This window comes from Chenopodium album, chromosome 2, assembly GCF_948465745.1.
Source record: "Chenopodium album chromosome 2, dcCheAlbu1.1, whole genome shotgun sequence".
NCBI classification, from domain to species: domain Eukaryota; kingdom Viridiplantae; phylum Streptophyta; class Magnoliopsida; order Caryophyllales; family Amaranthaceae; genus Chenopodium; species Chenopodium album.
This window is the reverse complement of record NC_137835.1, coordinates 27,178,093-27,202,468: the sequence shown is the minus strand read 5'-3', so window position 1 is coordinate 27,202,468 and position 24,376 is coordinate 27,178,093. Positions and strand designations below refer to the sequence as shown.

Here is a 24,376-nt window from a genome sequence, read left to right as displayed (position 1 = left end):
AAGGTGGAGAAGCCAAAATCCAAGGAAGAAGGTCCTCCGAACATGGAACAAGGACAAGTGTCGAAGAAGAATTCGAGAGCTTCTTGTACTCCACTTGTAGAAGCCGATGTCCTTAAGTCGCTTTCAAAAGCATGTACTTTTCTTCACAACCGTGTTAGTGAGTTGCCTACGGGTACACATATTCAAGTCAACTTGCCTAAGGCATTGTTCCACTACGATGCGGATGCGATCGCATACATTTCTAGAGAGGATGTGACAGAATTTCTAACCGGTTCCATGCTTAACATTTCCATCATTCAGACTTTCATGAGGTAAATTAATGAGACTATTTCTAAACATATTGTATTTTTGATATTTTCGTACCAAAACAATGCAAATAGTAATTATTTGCCCACATTACTTTCTTGAAGGTCACTACAGGAGCTCCTAAGTAGTAAACCCGATGGTGAGGCAGCAGTTGGGTGGTTATGCCCCGAGCAGACCTCCGTAACCAAATGCTTGCATAACCCTCGTGATGTGGTAGATTACCTTGAGCGGGGTATTAGAGAATCAATGCGTACGGGAAACAAGTTCATATTAGTCCTCTGCTTTGAGGCGTAAGTTAAAATATAATGTCACTCTTAAGTTATTCGTTAAGTATAGATGTTGACGTATAACAATTGATGGATTGATATTTGCTTTAATATATATGTAGTCTTCATTGGAGCCTTATGGTGATTTGTGTTTCCAATAACACAATCTACTACTTTGACTCGGCTCGTATCTGGCCACCAAGGAAGTTGCTATTGAATAACCTACTGAATAGGTACATCCCACTTCCTATTGTTTTATATCATCACCTAAGTCATTGAGTGGTTATGTTTCTAATTTTATGTTTTTTTTAAAAGTGTTATGAAGAAACTAAATTGTCGTTCGGTTGCGGGTCCTACGTGGAAATATTCGAAGGTAATGTCTTGATATAGTGATTTATTTAATAAAATTGCCTTTGGTTATGGCTATGCATGACTAGATTAGATTTGTGTCATGTTAGTGTGCGCAACAAGATAACGGCGTTGATTGTGCCCTATACGTGATGAGGTTTATGCTTGACATAGTCAATAGGTGCACGGAAGCTCAACACATTGAGAAGGTATGGATTTTTTGTTTTCGTTCGATTTTGGTTAAAAAAACGTACTAAAACTTAGTTGGGTGCTCATTTGATGTGATATCAAAACTTACGCGCCTAAGACTAGGAATAGCCGATTTTGGATAAAAGTCGTCCTAAAACTTAGTAAATGATCTTTTGATATGATTTTAATATTAGACACCTAAGACTAGTTAATATTAACATGTTATGATAAATAAATAGTTCATAGACAAGAAATGTAGAAATCGGGCAAAGTAGAAGTCAAATAGCCGATTTTGGATAAAAGCCGTCCTAAAACTAATTAGAATAGTATTTTGATATTATTTCAAACATTAGACACCTAACACTAGTTAATATTTACATGTTATGATAAAGAAATAATTCATTATATAAGAAATGTAAAAAATGGACAAAGTAGAAGTGGAATAGCCGATTTTGGATAAAAGTCGTCCTAAAACTTAGTAAAATGATCTTTTGATATGCTTTCAAACATTAGACAACTAGGACTAGTTAATACTGACGTGTTATGATAAATAAATAGTTCATTAGATAAGAAATGTAGAAAACGGGCAAAATAGAAGTCAAATAGCCGATTTTGGATAAAAGTCCTCCTAAAACTAAGTAGAATGCTAATTTGCTATGATTTCAAACATTACACACCTAAGACTAGTTAATATTGACATGTTATGATAAAGAAATAGTTCATTATATAAGAAATGTACAAAATGGCCGAAGTATAAGTGGAATAGTCGATTTTGGATAAAAGTCGTCCTAAAACTTAGTAAAACCATCTTTTAATGTAATTTCAAACCTTAGACACCTAAGACTAGTTAATATGGGTGTGCTATGAGGAAAAATTAGGTTATTTGATAGAAAATGTAGAAAATGGGAAAGTTAGTACCCGAGTCAACTACAGTACCCGAGGTTGTTGCCTCGGGTTATGCCAGGCAGCTGCAGCAATAGCCCAGACATATGCCCAGGCAGCTGCAGCAGCAGCCAAGAAATTGCCCAGGCAGCTGCAGCAGCCATGGAAGCATCCCGAGCAGCTGCAGCAGCCATGGGTAGCATCCCGGGGATTAAATTTTTTTCCTTGTGAGTGGCACCTCATGCAATTTTGTGTACTTTTTGTGTAATTGTTAGTGAATATGGTAAATAAGTCACCGACACCGATTTTGAATAAAAAAGCGTACTAAAACTTAGTTGGGTGCTCATTTGATGTGATATCAAAACTTACACGCCTAAGACTAGGTAATATGGGCATGGTATGTGAAACAAAAAGGTTTAAACGAAAAAAAATGTAAAAAATGGGCAAAGTAGAAGTGGAATAGCCGATTTTGGATAAAAGCCGTCCTAAAACTTAGTAAAATGATCTTTTGATATGATTTCAAACATTAGACACCTAAGACTAGTTAATATTGACATGTTATGATAAATAAATAGTTCATTAGATAAGAAATGTAGAAATCGGGCAAAGTAGAAGCCAAATAGCCAATTTTGGATAAAAGCCGTCCTAAAACTAAGTAGAATGACCTTTTGATATTATTTCAAATATCAGACACCAAATACTAGTTAATATTGACATGTTATGATAAATAAATAGTTCATTGGATAAGGAATGTAGAAAACGGGCAAAGTAGAAGTCAAATAGCCGATTTTGGATAAAAGTCGTCCTAAAACTAAGTAGAATGCTAAATTTCTATGATTTAAAACATTACACACCTAAGACTACTTAATATTGACATGTTATGATAAAGAAATAGTTCATTATATAAGAAATGTAAAAAATGGGCAAAGTAGAAGTGGAATAGCCGATTTTGGATAAAAGACGTCCTAAAACTTACTAAAATGATCTTTTTATATGATTTCAAAAATTAGACACCTAATACTAGTTAATATTGACATGTTATGATAAATAAATAGTTCATTAGATAAGAAATGTAGAAATCGGGCAAAGTAGAAGCCAAATAGCCAATTTTGGATAAAAGCCGTCCTAAAACTAAGTAGAATGACCTTTTGATATTATTTCAAATATTAGACACCAAAGACTAGTTAATATTGACATGTTATGATAAATAAATAGTTCATTGGATAAGAAATGTAGAAAACGGGCAAAGTAGAAGTCAAATAGCCGATTTTGGATAAAAGTCATCCTAAAACTAAGTAGAATGCTAATTTGCTATGATTTCAAACATTACACACCTAAGACTAGTTAATATTGACATGTTATGATAAAGAAATAGTTCATTATATAAGAAATGTAAAAAATGGGCAAAGTAGAAGTGGAATAGCCGATTATGGATAAAAGTCTACCTAAAACTTTGTAGAATGCTCTTTTGATATGATTTCAAACATTTGACACCTAAGACTAGTTAATATTGACATGTTATGATAAATAAATAGTTCATTATATAAGAAATGTAGAAAATGGGCAATGTAGAAGTCATATAGGCCTTATTTGGGAGATTTTGGATAAAAATTGTCCTAAAACTTACAAAACCCTCTTTTGATGTGATTTCAAACCTTAGACACCTAAGAGTAGGTAATATGGGCATTCCATGAGAAAGAAATTGTTCATTTGATATACAATGTAGAAATTGGGCAAAGTAGAAGTCACATCGGCCTTATTTGGGCCATTTTGTGAAAAAAACAAACCTATATATGTTGCCTTTGAAATATTTCACATACATTATTTAGTTTGAATTTTATGTAATATGAATGATTAATGTTTGGTCTTTATATTTTTTTTTCAAAGGTTTGCAAGATTCAAAGGGAAGGCCCGTTAACAAGGGAAGAATTTGATGAAATTCGCAGCATGTGGGCTTTTTTCGTGACATTTGATGGCATCTAGGTAGAATAATATATATTAGATAGTGAGATTGAGTTTTTTTGTTATTATGAACAATTAATATTTAGTTACTATCTTTTTTTTTATATGTACATTAATTATATATAATTAAAACTATATATTATTTGTGAGTGTTATATATGTTATTATTATGCATTTTATTGTTGTTATTGTATTATTATTCTTAAATTTGTAATATTTTAATTATTATTAATATTAATTAATAATCATAATAATAATAATAATAATAATATTATTAATAATAATAATAATTTTTAAAATGAAAGATTAATATGAATATCAAAACAGGTCACTAATATTATTATTATTAATTAATATAAATTTTGGAAAAAAAAAACATTATTAAGCGATTTGGCGCCAAAACCGCTTGCCATTCTCCCCTATTGGCAAGCGGTTAAGAACCGCTTGCCATTTAAATGGCTATTGGGAAGCCCCTTAAGCCCATGCGGTTCAGAACCGCTTGCCATTAGCGGGTTTGAACCGCTTGCCATTACGTTTTTTCTACTAGTGTTAGTCGACAATAGAGCCTCTGGCTTTTTGACCTCAACCTTGCATGTCTTCCTTAGATCAGACACATCATAGATCTAATTTGTTTCCTACCTTAGACCGTAATATAATCTCTAATTAAATATTCTATATTGTGTTTATGATGAAACTTTAAATAAAGTAATAACTCATTTGATATATAAAATTGAAAAGGATCATGTTCCCTTCTAAAAGAAACATTTATTTAATTTAGAAAGATTACAACTCTCTACTAGAAGCTTAAATAGACATGATAAGAACTAGAGTTTATCCTACTTTAAGAGAGATGGAAAATTAATCTTTTTCTCAAGGTGAAAACTTTCTCTACATGATTTTCTAGGACCCTAGAAAGACTATGAAACTCTCTTTAATCATGTCTTAACTCTTAATTTATAATCCTTTCTATAACAAAGGATTCACACACTCCACTGACACTCTATTACAGCATATGAGTTAGAAAGCCACTCCTTTTACAAAGTTAATAGTAACAATTTTAAAACATGGTCGCAGTGAACGTTAATCAAACTCTCTACTAGTATGCTTTGAAAACTTTTTTTGGGGCTTAGTCATCCACTATTTCATTAATCAATATTTCTTGTAAGTCACCTTCACTATCTTTGTTGTTTTCGTAGTGAATGTTCGTATATAATGTTATTAGGGATTCCTTCTTCTATGCATAATTCTTGGGAATATTTAGCTGCATATATATGATCCATCCCGTGTGACAAAGATTTCAAATAGATGCTCTTTTCTTTTTTAGGATAGAAACTTTTCAGCTTCAACTTGTTCAAGATTATATTAGACTAAGCTATAGTGTGTTTCCTATAGAATACCTTATTTTATGTTGTTCATGAGTATCCAATGATTTCTTATGTTAAAATATAGTCAAAAGGATTATGCCTCTTACTGTGGTTTTATGTCTCTTATAAAAATACACATTTAAGGTTACCTTATCATCATAAGACCAACTTGCATTGTAGTTGAATTGGGCTAAAGAGAAAGAGGCATTGGAATAGTAAACACAAATGTTTCTCATAAGTTATGGTATTGCCCAAGCAAAAAACTAGTTATTACATACAAAAATAAATAACCTTTTCCGTTCCAAAAAAAAAAAGTATCCTTTCTTTCTACAAGCTCTTGCTCTACATAAGTCAGCGAACTTCTTGCTCTTGGTTGCGAGTCTTGTGACAAACCTTGGGAAGTAAGATAATTAAGTTCAGCAATTCAATGCAACTCTTCAAAAATGAAATTTAAAACCATATTCGATGAATTATGACCCCGAGGTTGTAGCAATAACAAGCCTTTCGAACTTGTTTACAGCTTCTGAAGTAGTAAAAGTGGTGACAATAGTCTAATAGTGAACTTTCTTCTCAAAGCATTGATAAGAATTCAAGGTAAAGTTCTATCTTATTAGGAAAGATGATACAGACGTTTCGACGCCTTTTTAACCTGTAAGTTGGGTACAGTCTGATAAATTAGCATAATGATGAGGAGTTGAAGAGTAGCATACACAACTTCAAACTTAAAAAACAATTATGCAAGTAAATCAAACCACCATATGACTAACATGAGTGACTGAATTGGCATTACCTCGTCCACCCAATCAATTTTCCATGTAAGGTAAAGAAGCGCAATCGTTTGTGTTACCATTCCACACATCATTCCTATCCATATTCCCTACAACAAAACAAACATATTCGTAAAATACAGCAATACATCAACTGATAAAAATTAATACTACCTCTGTCTTTTATTAATTGCTATGTTTTTATTTTGACATGATTCAAATAATCTACTTTGATTATCTTTTGTGGCATCATGTTAGATTCCTCTTAGTGTGAATTTTATTAAAATTAAATTTTCTTATTAATTTTTGGTCATGGGTATATTAATGGCTGAAGTTAAGCAGTGGCTAAAGAATTTTTACAAAAGTAAAAACAGATATAGTGTTGCATATACTAAAACAAGTGTATGGTTTCTTTCACTCACAATTGAACAATTACAAGATCAATGGAACAAATCCTAGAAAAACAACTTTTTGTAAAATTGTGTCATATTCTTTACTATGAGGGGTTAAGAGCAGCAACATCGGGACCTTTCCCAATCCTTTTAGGACCCTTTAGTCAATCCTGATGAATGTTGTGTGTTGGGAAAGGATGACCCATTTCCTTTCTGGTAAAAGGAAGCTTACCTCGTCCCTTGTGCAAAATTACACATTAAAATATACAAAAACTCACGCGTGCTGCAATCTCCAACGGCTAGTTCCTTTTTTTTTCAATTTTTGGTCATACTTCATTCCGACAAGTGGCAGCATCTTATTGGCTTTGATTTTTTTTGCTCCAAAATATTATAACGGCTATAATTTGCAAACGGTAACTTATTTTTGAAATCCGAAAACACCAACGGTCATAAAATTTTTTTATCTATAAAATGACTATAAATTTGCTATATTTTCACAAAATTTCAGTTTCACTTGTACAATACTCTTAAACACAAAATTATTCTAATCTCCATATTTTCAAGTTTATTTTTCTCCATTTCACTTCCAATTTCTTAGAGTCTTCAATATGGATCGTAATAATTCTAATTACGGTCGTAACCCGAATTTTCCTAACAGTTCAAACTTTCAATTTAACCAATCTAATCCTCCTGTTGACCCTAATCTGTTGAGTAATCCTCAAATTCAAGATGCATTTTTTCAATGGTGTAGTAGTCAACCAAGACCAACAAATTTCAATAATATTCCACCAATACAACCAAATTTTCCTCATAATTCCCAATCCTATCAACAAGCTTTTGGTAATACCCCTTTTTCCCTATATCAGAACATTTAACTCAAAATATGAATCAATCTCCAGGTGGAGTTTGTAGTAGCAATGCTACTCCAATAGAGTTAAGTGGTGAACATGTTGAAGAATTAGCGGGAGCACAACATCTTGAAGAGATTGACAATGATGAAGTCGAAATTGTTCCAGAAGTGCAACTCAATACATCTGCACAAAGGAAAAACCAAGCATGGAGTATCGCCGAAGACAAAGCTCTTGTATCAGCCTATATAAATGCAGGAGGCGATGTGGAGAGGGGAACCAAGGCCAAGAGAAGCGGGTTATGGGCAGAAATTCACAACCAGTACAAAAAGGTTAGAGCTGAAAATCTCAATGAGATTAAGGTAAGAAACGTTAAATCTTTGCAAAATCGGTGGGATCACATAAATTTACATGTAAGTAAATGGGTTGACGCCTACGGTTATCATTTTCGAACTAAGGGTAGTGGTGAATTTGAGCAAAATTTGGAGAGATTCGCTCACATAGATTACAAAGAAACTAACAATAAGATGTTTTGTTATTTGCATTGTTTTGAAATTCTGAGGAATTACCCCAAATGGGATCCCTCCTTGTCCAAAGTTCAGTCCGATATGTTACCGGGTGGTCAAGCATCTACAGATAGTGGGGGGAGCGGTAAAAGATCCCAACCCGATTCACAGTGTGAGGTTGGCGGAAGGGCTAAAAGACCTCTTGGCATAAAACAGACAAAGATGAAAGGTAAAGCATCAAGTACTTCGTCAAGTGTAAATCTTGACTCTTTAAATACAAATTTTAATGACATGGGAGAGAAATTGGGTCAATTGGGAGAGCGACTACTTGATCAGATGAGAGAACGAGATGAAGAACAAAAGGCCCGGGTAGAAGAAAAGAAAAGGCAGAAGGAGGAGGCCATGAAGTTCAGAATATTAGAAAGGTTAATGCAGAAGCCCGTTCTTGATGTCAAGGAATTAGCAATGTATAACAAACTGAGAGACGAATGTAGTAGTAGGTTTTTGCTTTAATTTCATTTTAGTATTTGCAATGTTTGTATTTTAATTAAGTATTGTAAGGTACGCAAGTTATTTTTTTTTTAAATTGTTTGTGCTACTAGTAATGTTGATGTTTATGTAGTGTTGTTATTGTTGTTTATGTATTAAATTAATATTAGTGTATTTTAATTTGTTTTTAAAACTATGATGTCTCTTTTACCTTTTGACAAGACTCATGCATGTATTGGTAAAAAAACTGACCTTACAAAATTCTGCATGCATTGGTCATAATTCTCACCATACAATCCTTATCTTATCCATATCTTATGTGCACCAATTATGTTTTAACAAAATCTTATCTTCTGACCAACAATATCCTATTTTTGTCTATTTAAAGTACATGATTTCTATCTTCTAATGTCACAAACAAACACACCAAAAATAAAACACCAAACACAATATGAGCTTAGATTCAATCTCTTCAAGTTCTTCAAGCTCTTCCTCCTCAAGTATAACTGATAAAATTTATGATCACATGGTCATGAATTTTATAAATGAGAGTCAACGTTTAGTTGCGATGAAAAATTCAGTGCTTAATTCATTACAACCTGAAAAGCAAAAACGTCCGAGGAAACGAAGGGTAACTGTGCCTAGAAATCGTGAAGCGGCTCACGACAATCTAGTTGCAGATTACTTTAGTAATCAACCGGTATACAATGATACCGTATTTCGAAGGAGGTTTCGTATGAGGAGATCCCTGTTCCCTCGCATTGTGGACACATTAAGTGCAAGTAATCGCTATTTCCAACAACGTCCCGATGCTACCATGCGTCTTGGTGCTTCACCCCTTCAAAAATGCACCGCGGCTATACGTATGTTAGCTTATGGTTGTTCAGCTGATCAAGTAGATGAATATCTAAAGCTTGGTGAAAGTACTGCTAGAGAATGTCTTTCACAATTTGTCGATGGAGTTATTGCTCAGTTTGCAACTGAGTACCTCCGCAAGCCAACAATGGAAGATATCCAGCGTCTTCTAAGAGAAGGGGAGGATAGAAACTTCCCCGGCATGCTAGGAAGCATTGATTGCATGCATTGGGTATGGAAAAATTGTCCAGCTGGATGGAAAGGAATGTATCAAGGCCGATCTAAAACGGCCACTGTTATCTTGGAAGCGGTTGCATCTAGGGATTTATGGATTTGGCACGCCTTCTTTGGGACTCCTGGGTCGTGCAACGATATTAATGTACTACAACGTTCTCCTGTGTTTGATGATATAATAAATAATCGTGCTCCACAAGTTCTGTTCACAGTTAATGGAAACACTTACACAAAAGGATACTATCTCACCGATGGGATTTATCCAAAGTGGTCGACATTTATAGATGCGGTTACTGCCCCTCAAACAGCTAAGGATACGTTATTTACTGAACGTCAAGAGAGTGCGAGAAAGGATGTTGAGCGTGCTTTTGGTGTGTTACAAGCTCGTTTCGCAATAATCAGGAAGCCTGCTTTGGCATGGAGTGTAGATCTGTTATGGAAAATTATGATGACTTGCATCATTATCCACAACATGATTGTTGAAGACGAGCGTGATACATATTTAAATTATAAGGATCCACTCGAGTTTGCCGATGAACAGCCTGAGAATATGCCGGGGTCGTCCTCAACTAGGAATGCAACAACATTCACCGTAACTCCCGGACAGTATGATCCAGATAATTTCGGTAGATTGATAGCTTCGAGAGGGGAAATTCGTGATAGAGACGTCCATATGGCTTTGAAGAACGACTTGATCGAGCATTTATGGGCACAGTCTATGAGGTCCGATGAAAATTAAACATTTCAGTTATTTTTAAACTTATGTTTGTTATTTTCTTTGCTATTTTTATCAACGTAATTCATGTTTTTTTTTATTTGTGTCGTTTAATCAATGTATTTCATGTTTTTAATCAATGAATTTTATGTTTTTGAATTCGTCTCGTTTAATTAATGTGTCGGTTAATAGAACGATCTATTATTAATTATTATTAACAACATTTTCAACAATAATAATAATTAAGTATATTAATAAATATATGTAATTTGAAAAAGGAATAAATGGTGGGGTATATGTAAGTAGGAGAGAGAAAGTGGGAAAGGATACTCATTGATGTTGGAAATTTTTAAGGGAAAGGATGAGTAAAAGGATGGAAATAGTGGGAAGTGATGTGGAGGAAAGAGAAAGTGATGTGTCAAGTGTAGGAAAGGAGAGAGAAACCGGGAAAGGATATAAGTATCCCCAACACTAATGATGCTCTAAGACAATAAGAAACTGTTTCCGGACCAAGGGAGTAACATAATGGCTAGTAATTTCGAACTTTTTGGTGGCAAATATATACTGGTATTTATATACTTCAATAGTTCAATGTGTTTCTCAATGCAACAAAGAGACAATCTAGGAACTGCTATCAGTTTATCATCAAAGAATGACACTCTATGTTCAGTCCACTGTTTTCGTCAGAGAAAAAAAAAAAAAAAAAATTAGTCTCAGACAATTTTGATAAGAAATAGTGTAATTTGTTACTTGATTTTATCTAATTTCCATCCATAGTATTCACAGTTATAAGAAGGATTGAGAGTTTCTTACTTTAACCTCCATATGAGCAGCATATGCCAGTAGAACTCCAATCGGGATCCCGATGACATAATATGAACATACATTAACAATTGCAACCACTCCTTGTGATCCACAGCCAATTGCAACTCCTGTGTTGAAACAAATCTTTGAGATATAATATAAACTAGTAGAATACCTAAATATTTGCTAAATTACCTAAATATTCAATTGCAACCATAGCTTTTACCAAATAAAAAGAACAGGTGCAATGTTCCAAAACTTTCTACTTTAACTATGTAATTACACTAAGTTTGAATCAAGACAAGTGAACAAAGTAAGGGCTAGGCAATATGAGCTTAAGATGTATGATGTTCGGACTCTTCATTACAGTTCACGTGTTCATGTAGGATGCTTGACAGTCCAACTGGGCATGAACACTTCGATTTTGCAAAAAGAAGGATATTAATAACTTCCTATCACATAGATAACAAAGAGCGTACATGTTTTTGTATCCATGTTGAAGCTTTGGGCACTCATAACATGTCCTCATGTCTTAAAAGTTTTTTACATTGGATTCTTGAAATACAAAAATAAGGACAGTCGAATATTATGCCTAAGCATCATAACAGTCCAAACTGATAGAAATGAAGAAATTTATCACAAAAACACGAGGCAAGAATGGCAAACAACATCTAGATTGATGTTAAGCAGTGGTAATGACAGTATTACTTACCTGATAGTACTGGTCCAACATTGTTTAGTAGAATCGAAAATGCAAGGGGGACAGAAAGGTCAGACACAGCTTTTGCAACTTCTTCACTGCTTGTAAACAAGTATGAAATTTGATGGCCAAATGCCAAACATAAAATCCAAAAGAATATGCCAATAATAACTGAGGTGTACAAGATCACGTCAACTGAAAATTTCGCTGCCTTGCCATTTCCTCTTCCTAGTTCATTTGAAACCCGGACACTACACAGAGAATTAAATGCAGTGAGTAATGTTAATCCTATAACATAAGCCAAGTAAAGTTAGTAAGAGGCTTACCATACAGCACCCAGAAAGCCAAGGCATATCATGAGTTCCCATGTACTCACATTTAAGCTGTAAAAAATTTATTCAGTTAGATTGAATTCTGCAGAGTGAGGAAGGGAAAATCAAAAGGAAAGCGATAATTCTGTTCAAAATCCTTACCAAATTGAGAAGGCAGAAATGGCAACTGTTGCATATTTCATGTATCCTGCTAATAGAACTAAAATAGCATTGTACCACACCTGGATGCTATGGAAGATATATAACAAAGATCCAATTAGCACAATGTAAATAACAGTTCTTCGGTGAGAATCCCATTACAGAATAGATTAAGGGGGCAAGTAGAGGAAGCGGTATATGAGAACTGCAAGATCGTTTATTTTCATTCAGGTTTAGAAAAAATGGTTCAAGTCGATGTCTTCAAAATTTTCTCTGTGCACATCAAAGAAGTAGTCTTACAGTTGGTACATCACTAAATGCAAAGTTTATGATATGTTGAATACCATTACACATTTTTAGACAGCAACTAATCTCAAATTAGTCAAATATGAAATCTCATGAAAGTTCATACGAATAAAAAATGGTAGCAAACCACTATGATGGCTATTTGAACGATTTACGAACAAACACCATTATAAGTTTCTTTCAACTGTTTATGATCAAGCACCAATACCAATATTAAGGTAAGATGATCACAAAAGCTTGAAATTTGATTATAGTCATAACATCCTTATTCTGGGTTAAAATCTGGAGTTTCATTGTTAATTGATTATACAAATATTCCACTAAAATTTGTGTGAGTGAGAAATGTTTAGTGTAGGGAGAGAAATTTTACCAGAGCATTACACCTGAAGAAGTTGAGGACTTCAGGACAGGCATAAGACCAGTGAATGCTGCTCTATCGAATCCTCTCCATGTAAGTGGACACCAACCTCCAAATATGTAAACAACCTCACCAAGCACCTTCACCGCAAATGCAATGATCAGGGCAATCATTACCCCAGGAAGCCCCCAATCCATTATGTACACAAAAATCCATGACAGTAGGGCATGAACAAAAAACAATATCCCAAACAGCCATGTAACCACCATATTCTTATTTTGTGCTTGCAAATACATCTGCATAGTCATGCCAAAAACATTGAGATACATAATGGGAATGAACCACAAAGATATGCTTCCAGCAGCCACAGCAATATCCTCTTCTTGTCCGAGAAGTCTTAGGAGAGGTGTAGCGAAAATGTAGAATGGCACCATCATTGTTGCTACTGCAGTATTTACAATCCATGATCTTTGTAAGTGCACTCCCATCATGTCATATTGTTTGGCTCCAAAGGATTCTCCACAAAGAGTCTCCGTAACACTTGCCATTCCTAGCTGAAGAAAAACCAAAATGATAAAAAATTTAATGCTCGCAAGGGCTGTAATGCATTGCACCTAGAATAGTGATCTTATTTAGTATGAAGTTAAATCTATGACTAGCTCATATTAAATATTATGTCTCTAGAGTTCAGCCTTCCGATTGATTTTGAAGTAAACACTAACAAAGTTGACATTGAGGCCGTTTCTTTCACCCCAAAAAAAAACTCGAAAAACAGAAATTCTACAAAGTTCAGATAAAGACCGAACAGTTGAGATAAGGAAATCCATCAAGTTCATTACACAACTAAGTTTATGCAGCTCCAAATCAACAAGTTCAGAAAACGAAAATTTAAGAGAAAAGAACTGAAAAGAATGGTTGAAACTCAGAAGCCAACATTAACCTCGGTCTTAAAAAATGACATGAAGAATAACAAACCCAAACTCCTGAGCAACATGATTATAGAGGAATTTTCTTTTAACAATAAGCATCATAAAACACATAAACATAGTTCCTATCACATTGCATACAAGAACAATACTAGTACAATATGCAAACTAGTATTGATGCACAATGATAATAAGAAGCAAAGGGATACATGAGATTAATTACCAAGATACCATTGGCAAAGCGCACTAGTATAGTTTGTACAAGAGCATAAGCAGCAAGGTCCACTTCTCTAATATGCCCAAATGAAGCTTGTGAAACCACATAAGCTCCATACGTCGTTACACGACACACCATTGCAGGGAATGCAATTGCCCATACTCGTTTCGATTCTTCCCAAACTCTTTGCTTAAAGTGATCAACCTTTTCATCTTCACATACAATTAGCCTCGCTTCAGGACCCGAGTCCATCCTCTGCATACAACAGATTTTGCACTTGCAAACTTAAAAGATGGAGGGAAGAGAAGCTAACTCAAAAGCAAAAAGATCTATCTGTCAATTTAAAAGGGTCTTCTGATCTTCAACTTTTTGTTTTACTAGTATATATACCTGTTGATTCATCAACCACAAAGTTCAGAAATCAAAAGCAGTAGTTTACCTCATTTAGCATTAGACCACCACTCCGACCCTTTTTGGTAAGCAGCGCTAAATAGTGGTAATGATAATGAATTTATATGTACAAGTAAGGTCGATGATAACGACTTACTTTATATTAAAATAAAACCCGTATTCGATTTCTCCACAAGAGTTTTTCCTTAAATAATTACACACTAGTTCATTACTATTACCAAATGTGCCGGCTCATTTCTGACAATCAATCATAGGATATTTATTTTTTTTAATTGCAGTTTAATGAAAACAATTGAATTAGATCTGAAAAAGTGCTTAAGTTAAGTTTAATCTGCCAACTTGATTCCTCTAAACTCTAAAGTTCTTTGATATGATTTATAATCAACAACTAAATAACACATAATGTTCCAAAACACAAGTCAAAGGTTAACACTTGCACTTCATGAACTAACATAAATCTTTTTTTTTTTTTTTTATCATAAAAAAATAAAATAAAATAAAAATAACTGTAAAAGGAAAATAACGCACGCACTGACGCATACAGCAATACTACCTACAAAAAATGGAGTCAATAAAAAAATGTCTTCTGAAGTAATTGAAAAGACAATATCGCATGTCCAAAAAAAAACAATATCCAATAAAAAAGGAAAAGTGAAAAAAAAAGAGGAAATTTTTACATTTAAAGAATTGAAGTTACCAAAACCTCGAAAGGAAGTTGATACATGCGGCTGTTGACGCCACAAAAGTCAAGGATTTGAAGTTACCAATTTTATTATAAGGCTGTAATTTTGTGGATGTTTTTAAGATGGTCACTAAATTAAAAATTGTGATTGGGTTTTTGTTATTGGGTCATCAAAATATATACATTTGTTTCTATGAATTCAATCTCATTTACCTTTTTCATGCAGATATTTATGACCAATCAATCTTAAAGTTTGCTCATTCTTTTCCATTGAAATTTTTCATGACAAGGATTTAGTTTTGAAAAGGGGTGGCATGAAGTTGATTTAGAATATGTTGAGAGATAAGGTCTTTGATTATATCAAAGTATGAAACTCGATTTAGAATGATTTGAGAAACACACCAATGTGCTTTACAAGGGGGAATATTTGAAAGAGTATGATGAACTAGAGGTGAGACTTCAATAGTTCAATCCAATAGTGATATTTGAAGGGTTTTAGGTACTCTAAGCGGAATTTCATGAATCACATTCATACGCACCTAAACAGGATCTCATGCATATACAAATAAAGATCACATAATAGTTTAGAATTAACCTTTGAAGCGTGAATCCTCTTAGCAATCTTCTTCTCTACCGGAGATAAAGAGCCTCAATTGCAACTCCTCTATTTGGTCCACCGGATTGAATCAACACTCCACCAATGCTAGTTGGACGGGAAAAACCTTTCACCTTTCTTGGAGTTGAGAACCAATTTTTGGAGAGAAAATATTGAGAGAAAACTTACGTTGTTTTTCAGAAAACTGAATACTCTATATTTTTATTATCCCTGACTAATTAGTATATAATCATATTATTATTAATTAGGTTAGGGTTTTCTCTCCCCTTTCCCTTTTTTGGCCGGTCACCCTAAGGCCCACTTTGGGCTTCGGGTTTCTTTATTGATCCAATCCTAATTTGTGACCTTGTAGGATCCATTTAGGCGGGCTTCGGGTTTGTTACTGACTAACCCAAAGTTCTATAGCATTCTCTAGCAAGACGTATAGACGACCCAAATAAACGAATTACTATCTCCATAATACGATCCATAATTATATTAAGTAATTGCACTAAAGTCGAGGACACATTTCCTTCAATTTCCCACTTGTCCGAGACAAGTATGCAATATTCAAATTCCTTAAGTCTCTTAGCGTCTAATTTGATAGTATGATCGCATCTCTATGCTATCCATACCAGCGTTCAAATTATTTCTTGAAATCCGAGTTTGAATTGTTAAGCAAATGATCATCTTATGATCCATTTGAGCACGGCCATGCATTTTCAATTCTTACTCTTCAAGAGGCCAAGACACCCATCCCATCTAACATAGGAGAAACTATTCAATCTTGTGGCAACCAAAACTCCCACTCAACTTTTAGCACAACCCGAGTGTCGCCTTTATAGTCCCCTTTTACGGCATGACGTTTGACAACATCAAGGTTACACTAATCGTTGAATTGAGTAGTGTTCCGCTTATGTCTAAGGAATCCACTAATATAATTTGCGAAGTTTTAGAACTTCTAAGTAGGTCTGTTCGATCATGTATCGACTATACATATCCATATGATTGACTAAACATCTCCATGTTTCCATAGCGTATGAAACGGCACTATCAATCGATCTTATATGTTAATCCTTTTATTGAGTCATTTATGTCCAAATTAACAACTCAGATTAGGAACTTAAATATTTTATGAATTCAGTTCACTTATGGGGTTTCATTCATCAAATCACGTATTTGACAAGCCCGTTAAATTCAATAAATATATTGGACATTTTATTTAATACTAAACCAAAATTAAATACGATGAAAAATTTCATACTATATAAACATAAAACATGAAAAGCATGTCTTTAAATTGTAACAAGTTTCTCTAAACAAAAAACAATTTAAAGCCATTCTAACACTTGCTTCAACCCTACAGCCCTAGCGTGACGTTCATGCTTGGGTTGAGGGAGAGGATTAGTGAGTGGATCAGCAACATTCTCATCCGTGTGAACTTTGCAGATCTTGACATCATTCCTGTCTACAATCTCGCGAGTGAGGTAACACTTCCTCATTACATGCTTGGATTTGTCGTTTGATCTTGGTTCTTTTGCTTGCGCAATAGCTCCATTATTATCACAAAACAACTCAATTCCTTCTAGAACACTAGGTACGATGCCTAGCTCTGTTAGGAACTTCTTTATCCAAACAGCTTCCTTAGCTGCTTCTACCGCCGCTAAATATTCTGATTCTGTCGTAGAGACTGCTACAGTGCCTTGCTTTGAACTCTTCCAGCTCACTGCTGCTCCATTTAGACAAAAGATGTACCCTGATTGCGAGCGGTAATCATCTCTGTCGGTCTGGAAACTTGCATCAGTGTAACCTTTAACAACCAACTCATCTACTCCTCCATAGACCAAAAACATTCCTTTAGTCCTTCTCAAGTACTTTAGGATGTTCTTAGCCGCAGTCCAGTGTGCTTTACCTGGATTTGCTTGGAATTTGCTACATAAGCTCAGAGCAAATGCAACATCTGGTCGAGTGCATATCATGGCATACATAATAGAACCTATAGCCGAGGCGTAAGGTATGCTACTCATTCGCTTCAACTCGTCAGGCTCCGATGGGCACTGACTCTTGCTAAGCGAAATGCCATGTGACATGGGAATGAATCCTCTCTTAGAGTTTTCCATATTGAACCTTGCAAGAACCTTATCAATATAAGTCTCTTGGCTCAGTCCAAGCATCCTTCGAGACCTATCTCTATGGATTTTGATTCCCAAAATGTACTCGGCTTCTCCAAGGTCTTTCATGGAAAAACAACTTCTCAACCATTCCTTGACTGACTCAAGCATTGGTATGTCATTTCTTATGAGTAGTATGTCATCTACATACAAAACCAAGAAGACTAAGCTACTCCCACTAAATTTCTTATAGGCACAAGATTCTTCTTCACTCTTGAGAAAACCAAACTGTTTGATTGCCTCATCAAATCGAAGATTCCAGCTCCGAGACGCTTGCTTCAATCCATAAATGGATCTCTGAAGCTTGCAAACTCTTTTGGGATTTTCTGGATCCTCAAAACCCTCAGGTTGTGTCATGTACACATCCTCCACCAAGAACCCATTCAAGAAGGTGGTTTTGACATCCATCTGCCAAATTTCATAATTGTAATGTGCAGCAATCGCCAAAAGTATCCGAATTGACTTAATCTTTTCCACTGGAGAAAAGGTTTCATCATAGTATATACCATGTATTTGTTTGAATCCTTTTGCAACCAGTCTCGCTTTATAGATATAGACATTTCCATTCTTGTCTGTTTTTATTTTGAACACCCACTTGCATCCAATAGGTTTAACCCCATCAGGCAAGTCGATTAGGGTCCAAACTTTGTTCTCAGACATGGAGTCCATTTCAGATTTCATGGCCTCAAGCCATTTCTCGGAGTCTGGGCTCGTCAAAGCTTGTTTGTAGGTAGTAGGTTCAAAATTTTCCAAAATCAATATTTCAGAGTCTTCTGTTAACAGGAAATCAACCAACTGCTTGTTTGGGATCCTTGTTCTACTCGACCTACGTGGGGCTTGAGCATCAATAGAAATATTCTCTTCAACATCTTGAAGATTTTCGCATGAATTAGATTCAAGTGGGACGACAAGAGTTTCGCTTAATGAATTAGCTTGCTCCGACACCTGACCTGTCATAGCAGAGTCATGCGCCCTCGCCTCTGACGTGGTTTGATCCACATCCATTTGTTGCTTATCTCGAATTTCTTCGAGAACTATTTTACTCCCACTTGTCTTTCTGGAAATAAACTCCTTTTCAAGAAAGACACCATCACGAGCAACAAACACTTTGTTCTGTTGACGGTTATAGAAGTAGTAACCCCTTGTCTCCTTTGGGTATCCCACAAAGAGACATTTATCTGATTTGGGTGCAAGTTTGTCTGACAGTAAACGTTTTACATAGACCTCACAACCCCAAATTTTAAGAAAAGATAAGTTTGGGACTTTTCCATTCCACATCTCATATGAAGTCTTTTCTACAGCCTTTGACGGGCTTATATTTAGTGTGTGTGTAGCTGTTTCTAGAGCATATCCCCCAAAAAAAATTGGAAGATCAGCAAGACTCATCATTGATCGAACCATATCCAGTAAAGTTTGATTCCTCCTTTCAGACACACCGTTTAACTGTGGCGTCCCTAGTGGAGTCAACTGTGAAATTATTCCACAATCCTTTAGATGATCATCGAATTCTTGGGTCAAATATTCGCCACCACGATCGGATTGTAATGCTTTTTATTGTTTTACCAAGTTGATTTTGTACTTCATTTTGGAATTCTTTGAACTTTTCAAAGGATTCCGACTTATGCTTCATTAAGTAGATATACCCATATCGACTTAAGTCATCAGTAAAAGTGATGAAGTAACTAAACCCACCTCTTTCCTTTGAACTCATAGGCCCACAAACATCTGTATGTATAAGTGCCAAGAGATCATTGGCTCTTTCACCCTTTCCAGTAAAAGGTGACTTTGTCATTTTCCCCAACAAGCATGATTCACATACATCAAATGATTCATAATCGAATGATGTAAGGATTCCATCCTTTCGTAATTTTTGGATGCGCTTTTGGTTTATATGACCCATCCGGCAATGCCATAGATATGTTGGGTTTAAATCATTCGACTTTTGTTTCTTGCTATTTATGTTATAGACTTGTACTATCCTATCAAGTACATATAAGCCATTAATCAATTTTGCACTAGCATAGAACATGTTATTGTAAGAAATGGAACAACATTTGTTCTTAATCTCAAAACAAAAACCTTCATGATCCAAAACAGAAACAGAAATAATGTTCTTAGTAATTGACGGAACGAAATAACAATTATTAAGTTCTAAAATTAATCTAGACGGTAAATGTAGACTATAACTTCCGACGGCAAGTGCAGCAACTCTTGCTCCATTTCCGACGCGAAGCTCCACCTCGCCTTTTGCTATTTTTCTACTTCTTTTTAGTCCCTGCACATCATTAACTATGTGAGAACCACAGCCGGTATCAAATACCCATAAAGAAGTAGAAGTCAAATTAACTTCTATAACATAAATACCTGGTAACTCCTTATCGCTCTCTATGTTAGCCATAATATCTTTCTTGATATAATCTCCATTCTATTCAACTTGTTCAAGTAACTCAAACGGCTTACTCAAGGAATCATCACTGTCCAGCACAAGTCTGTCCTTATCGAAACCACCTTGGAGAGAGTGTAACATGACATCATGGGAGATAGCCTCACCAAGTGGTGCTCCCAACAAGTCCAAGCGTTCAAATAATCGCATCATTGTTTGCAAATGGGCTTTCAGTGATCCACCTGGGGCGAGTTTGGCATTAAGTAGCTGAGTTCGAGTATTATAAGAATCAACTCTGAAGCCTATTCTCCATGGGTTGTTGATCCTCGCAATCGAATTAACGATATCAACAACATTTTCATCTTGGTTACCATTCTTATAAGTTCGAACCTTTCCTCTACAAATGTCACAAAGGTGCTTAAGCAACATGTAGGGTTCATAACTTACAAATCTCGCACTCCAACTACTTGGAATCGAGTTTAGCATGAGCTTAAGAACAATCTTAGCGTCCGAAACATATTTCGAAACCAGCTCAGAAGTCATGTCTTTGTCATGTTCACTAGGGTAAGGACGATCCAAAGGATATTCCATATTGCGATACCTTAGAACAGTTCTTAGGTTCCTTTCCCGATCAAGAAAATTTCCCAAATTCAATTTTATGTCCAACTTGCTTGGAATAGAGGAGTTGTTGTTGTTGTTAGACATGATATCTACGGACAGAAAAAGGCAAAGTTCAATTTTATGTTTATAAAAGCACTAAAACATGCAATAGTTTCTAGGTTACTTAGCACTCTATTCAATTTTAATGTCCCTATTTGAATAAGTGATTCCAAGATCCTATCAACATGCAACGTTAAGCAGACGGGGGCCTTTTCTTAAAATTACATTTTCAAGGTAATTAATTAAGTAAACTCTTTACTAATTACAACATTTGTAATTCTTGGTTAGACAGAAAAACATCTCATGCTTAATTGTCCCTTTGCTTCAAAATCCAAAACGCTTTTGATGATTTTTGTTGAGGTTAACCAAATTAAGTATGCGAAATTCGCAATTTCACCTCACCTCCCAAAATTAATAACAATACCCTGCGGAGGCATGACCTATTACTATTAATTATGGGTTAATAAGTACTTTATATTTGGAAAAGCAAACCTCAATATTTGTGGGACCTAAGTTTATTATGTCGTTATTAATTAGTGAACTCTAGTGCATTGATAACATACATACAATAAACTTATAAGCATTTTAAGAATAATAATAAAATGCAAAATTAAATATGAGCTAGTATGGCCCCTAATCCTAAGAACTAAGCCGAATGGGCACCTCCTTGGACTCTTCATGGATCTCCATCCACCTTCATCATGGGCCTTCTCATCTGGGCTCTTCTTTGGATTAATTAAGAATTTAAATAATTAAACTAATTCCTAATTAAATAAAAATTACAAAAATACTTTACAATACGCATATCGTATTTAAATTACAAAAATACATAACGATACGCAGATCGTATTTATAATTTAAATCTAGGGCCATACTAGTCATTTATAGCAATAATATATCATATATATATAAATGCCACATAATAATATCACATATTATACTTGCCAATAATTAAAATATCATATATTCTTAATTATGGTAAGTGGATAAATCAATTAATTAGGAAATCCTAGAATATAAATCATATTTGATAAACTGAAATCCTAACCACCTTAAAAGATTTTATCCTAAAAATAAGCTAACCAACTAATTTTAATTAAAAAAATCAAATTATGTAATTATCTTATAATCAATTCAAAACAACCTTAAATGGAATTGCTCAATATCCCCTTAAAATCAGTTTTTCAATATTATCCAAAATAAATAAATCGGAAATTTTATTTTTTTTATTTATTTATTTTTATCAAGAAATTTTATTTTTTTTATTTTTTAAAAATTGAAAAACAGAGCTGCGTGACTGAGCTTGCTGCCCAGCCACGTCACAGCCGCTGCAGCAGCCAGGCCGGAGCCCAGCCACCGCAGCCAGGCAGCCGCCCAGCCACAGCAGCGCTGGCTGGCGCACTAGGCAGCAGCCAGCACGCCAACCAGCTCGAGTAGAGCTGAAACCGTGCAACAGTTGCAGGTTCAGCTCTGCTCTTGCCTAACACCGACTCCCCTGCCGCCCCTCCCCCATTTCCGGCCACCGGAGCAGCCACTGTGGCCCACCATTAGGTGGTTCTGCCACCCAGCCGTGGCTGCTCCCCTTCAAGCTATTAATTTTTTTTTTTTTGTTTGAGTTAAATTAATTTCACAACTTTTGCAAAATTAATTTTGGTGATCTAATTATAATTAAACACAAACTCCTTTATGTATAATTTCAGAAAAATTAATCAAAATCTCCATTTTAATTAATTTAGGGCTTTTCATATAAAATAATTCTCAATTCATATAAAACTAATTATACATGAATTAATTAATCATATCTAAACAATTTTAAATATGAAAAATAGATTATATTATATAAATTTAACAATTAAAATCGAAAATTAGGGTTCATAACCATCAAATTCGAAATTTTGGGGCTTTAGGGTTCTTAAAAAAAATATGGTTAGAGGCTATTTGAGCAATTAAATTCACAATTTAATCAATTCCAATCAATTAAAATCATATTTTAATAAGGTTATTTTAATCCATAATTCAATTCCTCCCCTTAATCGAATTAAAATTAGCCTAATTCACACATCAAAATAATCATATTATTGTGACCAGTAAACTATATGCAAGGGGCTAACTGATACCACTAAAGGGTTTTAGGTACTCTAAACGGAATTTCATGAATCACATTCATACGCACCTAAACAGGATCTCATGCATATACAAATAAGGATCACATAATAGTTTAGAATTAACCTTTGAAGCGTGAATCCTCTTAGCAATCTTCTTCTCTACCAGAGATAAAGTGTAACACCTCAATAATTCTCCCTTTTCCAAACCACTTACTTTAAATAAAAATAGAGGAGAACCATTGGCATGTTACCGCCAAGTGTTAAAACGTTAAGGCTTTATCAAAGTATTGCAGCGGATTTCCAACTTAAATGTTAAAATAATATAATTTAGAAAACCAATAAGTCAAAGCTTACAAATTGGAACCATAAAGGCCCTTATTTAAAACCAACCAATAATCAAAAATCCCAAAACATAATTAAAATAGTAAAACATAAATAAGTTCAACACAAAGAACGAATACTCTCAATCACACCAATCCCTTGACAATGCGTATGTCAAATCCCCGAACTTCACATCATCAAGCTAACCTGTGCAATACTGCTCCCCAATAATACAAGTGTAATAATTGGATCATCACAGGGTCATTGAAAGGCGAAGGCCATGACCAAAAGAAAACACACAAAAACACGCAATCAGCAAAGCTGAGTACATACAAACTACAACGCACAAAACCTAGCATGCTCAACTAGTTAAAGTAAATAAATTAAGTTATCTAACAACCTTGAAATCCCTTGCATGTGGGGATATGAAATAAATTAAGTTATCTAACAACCTTGAAATCCCTTGCACTTAAACCATAAATTCTTTTAGTAATACATGTATCAAACATAATAAAGTTATATATTCTTACAAACTTGTTCTTACTCGTAACTCTTGCCCAATATTCAATAATGGATATCCAAGGGGGAGTGTTATGAAATATTTGTGGATATTCATTATCCTCCTTTGTATCATTGCGGAACAATCTAGATCTTACAAATTATTAAATGGACCTGGTTCACACTAATTTATTGTGGACCACTAACATTAGAGAAAGTATGGTTGTTTTATTAATAAAAAAAAGGGTCACTATAATTAAAAAAAATCAATATGTTGAAATAAAAATCATTTTGGTAATATATAGGCCTAAGTGGTTATTTTTGTAATGAAATATTTTATATACTGATCAATATGAATAATAAAGGCCACTATGTTAAAATTAGGATAATAGCGTTGTATTTCAAGTTCACAATATTATTAAACGTTGTAGTAGTTTTAATAAAGGTTACTGTGTTAAAAATAAGGTTACCATGTTAAAAATAATGGTCACTATGTTCAATATAATGTCAATTGCGTGTGTATAGACCTCGGGTCCACAATAATATTATTGTGGACCAGGTCCACGCAAGTCTTTTTGTCTAGATCTAGGGTTTATATTCTTATCCAATCAAACCCTAATATATTGTATGTATATATACACCTTAT

General features: G+C 34.5%; 1 protein-coding gene across 1 annotated transcript; it reads right to left on the bottom strand.

Moving 5' to 3' along the window:
- Nucleotides 1–5,629: 5,629 nt before the first annotated feature.
- On the bottom strand, nucleotides 5,630–14,485 carry LOC145584837 (protein DETOXIFICATION 24-like). Its single transcript, XM_081641630.1, has 9 exons — nucleotides 14,344–14,485; nucleotides 13,911–14,159; nucleotides 12,774–13,315; nucleotides 12,101–12,187; nucleotides 11,954–12,010; nucleotides 11,640–11,878; nucleotides 10,937–11,055; nucleotides 6,108–6,194; nucleotides 5,630–5,966 (listed from the first exon to the last, which is right to left on the bottom strand). Exons 1-9 carry the CDS (start codon nucleotides 14,353–14,355, stop codon nucleotides 5,928–5,930), a joined length of 1,431 nt encoding a protein of 476 aa, XP_081497756.1. The 5' UTR covers nucleotides 14,356–14,485; the 3' UTR covers nucleotides 5,630–5,927.
- Nucleotides 14,486–24,376: the final 9,891 nt, after the last annotated feature.

What these genes read in the sequence shown, in the direction of transcription:
- LOC145584837 (XM_081641630.1), bottom strand. An exon ending in ATTTCTGCCTTCTCAATTTG is followed by an intron (nt 12,011 to 12,100) that starts GTAAGGATTTTG and finishes AATTTTTTACAG; the next exon opens with CTTAAATGTGAGTACATGGG. An exon ending in CTGCTCATATGGAGGTTAAA is followed by an intron (nt 6,195 to 10,936) that starts GTAAGAAACTCT and finishes GTTTTGTTGTAG; the next exon opens with GGAATATGGATAGGAATGAT.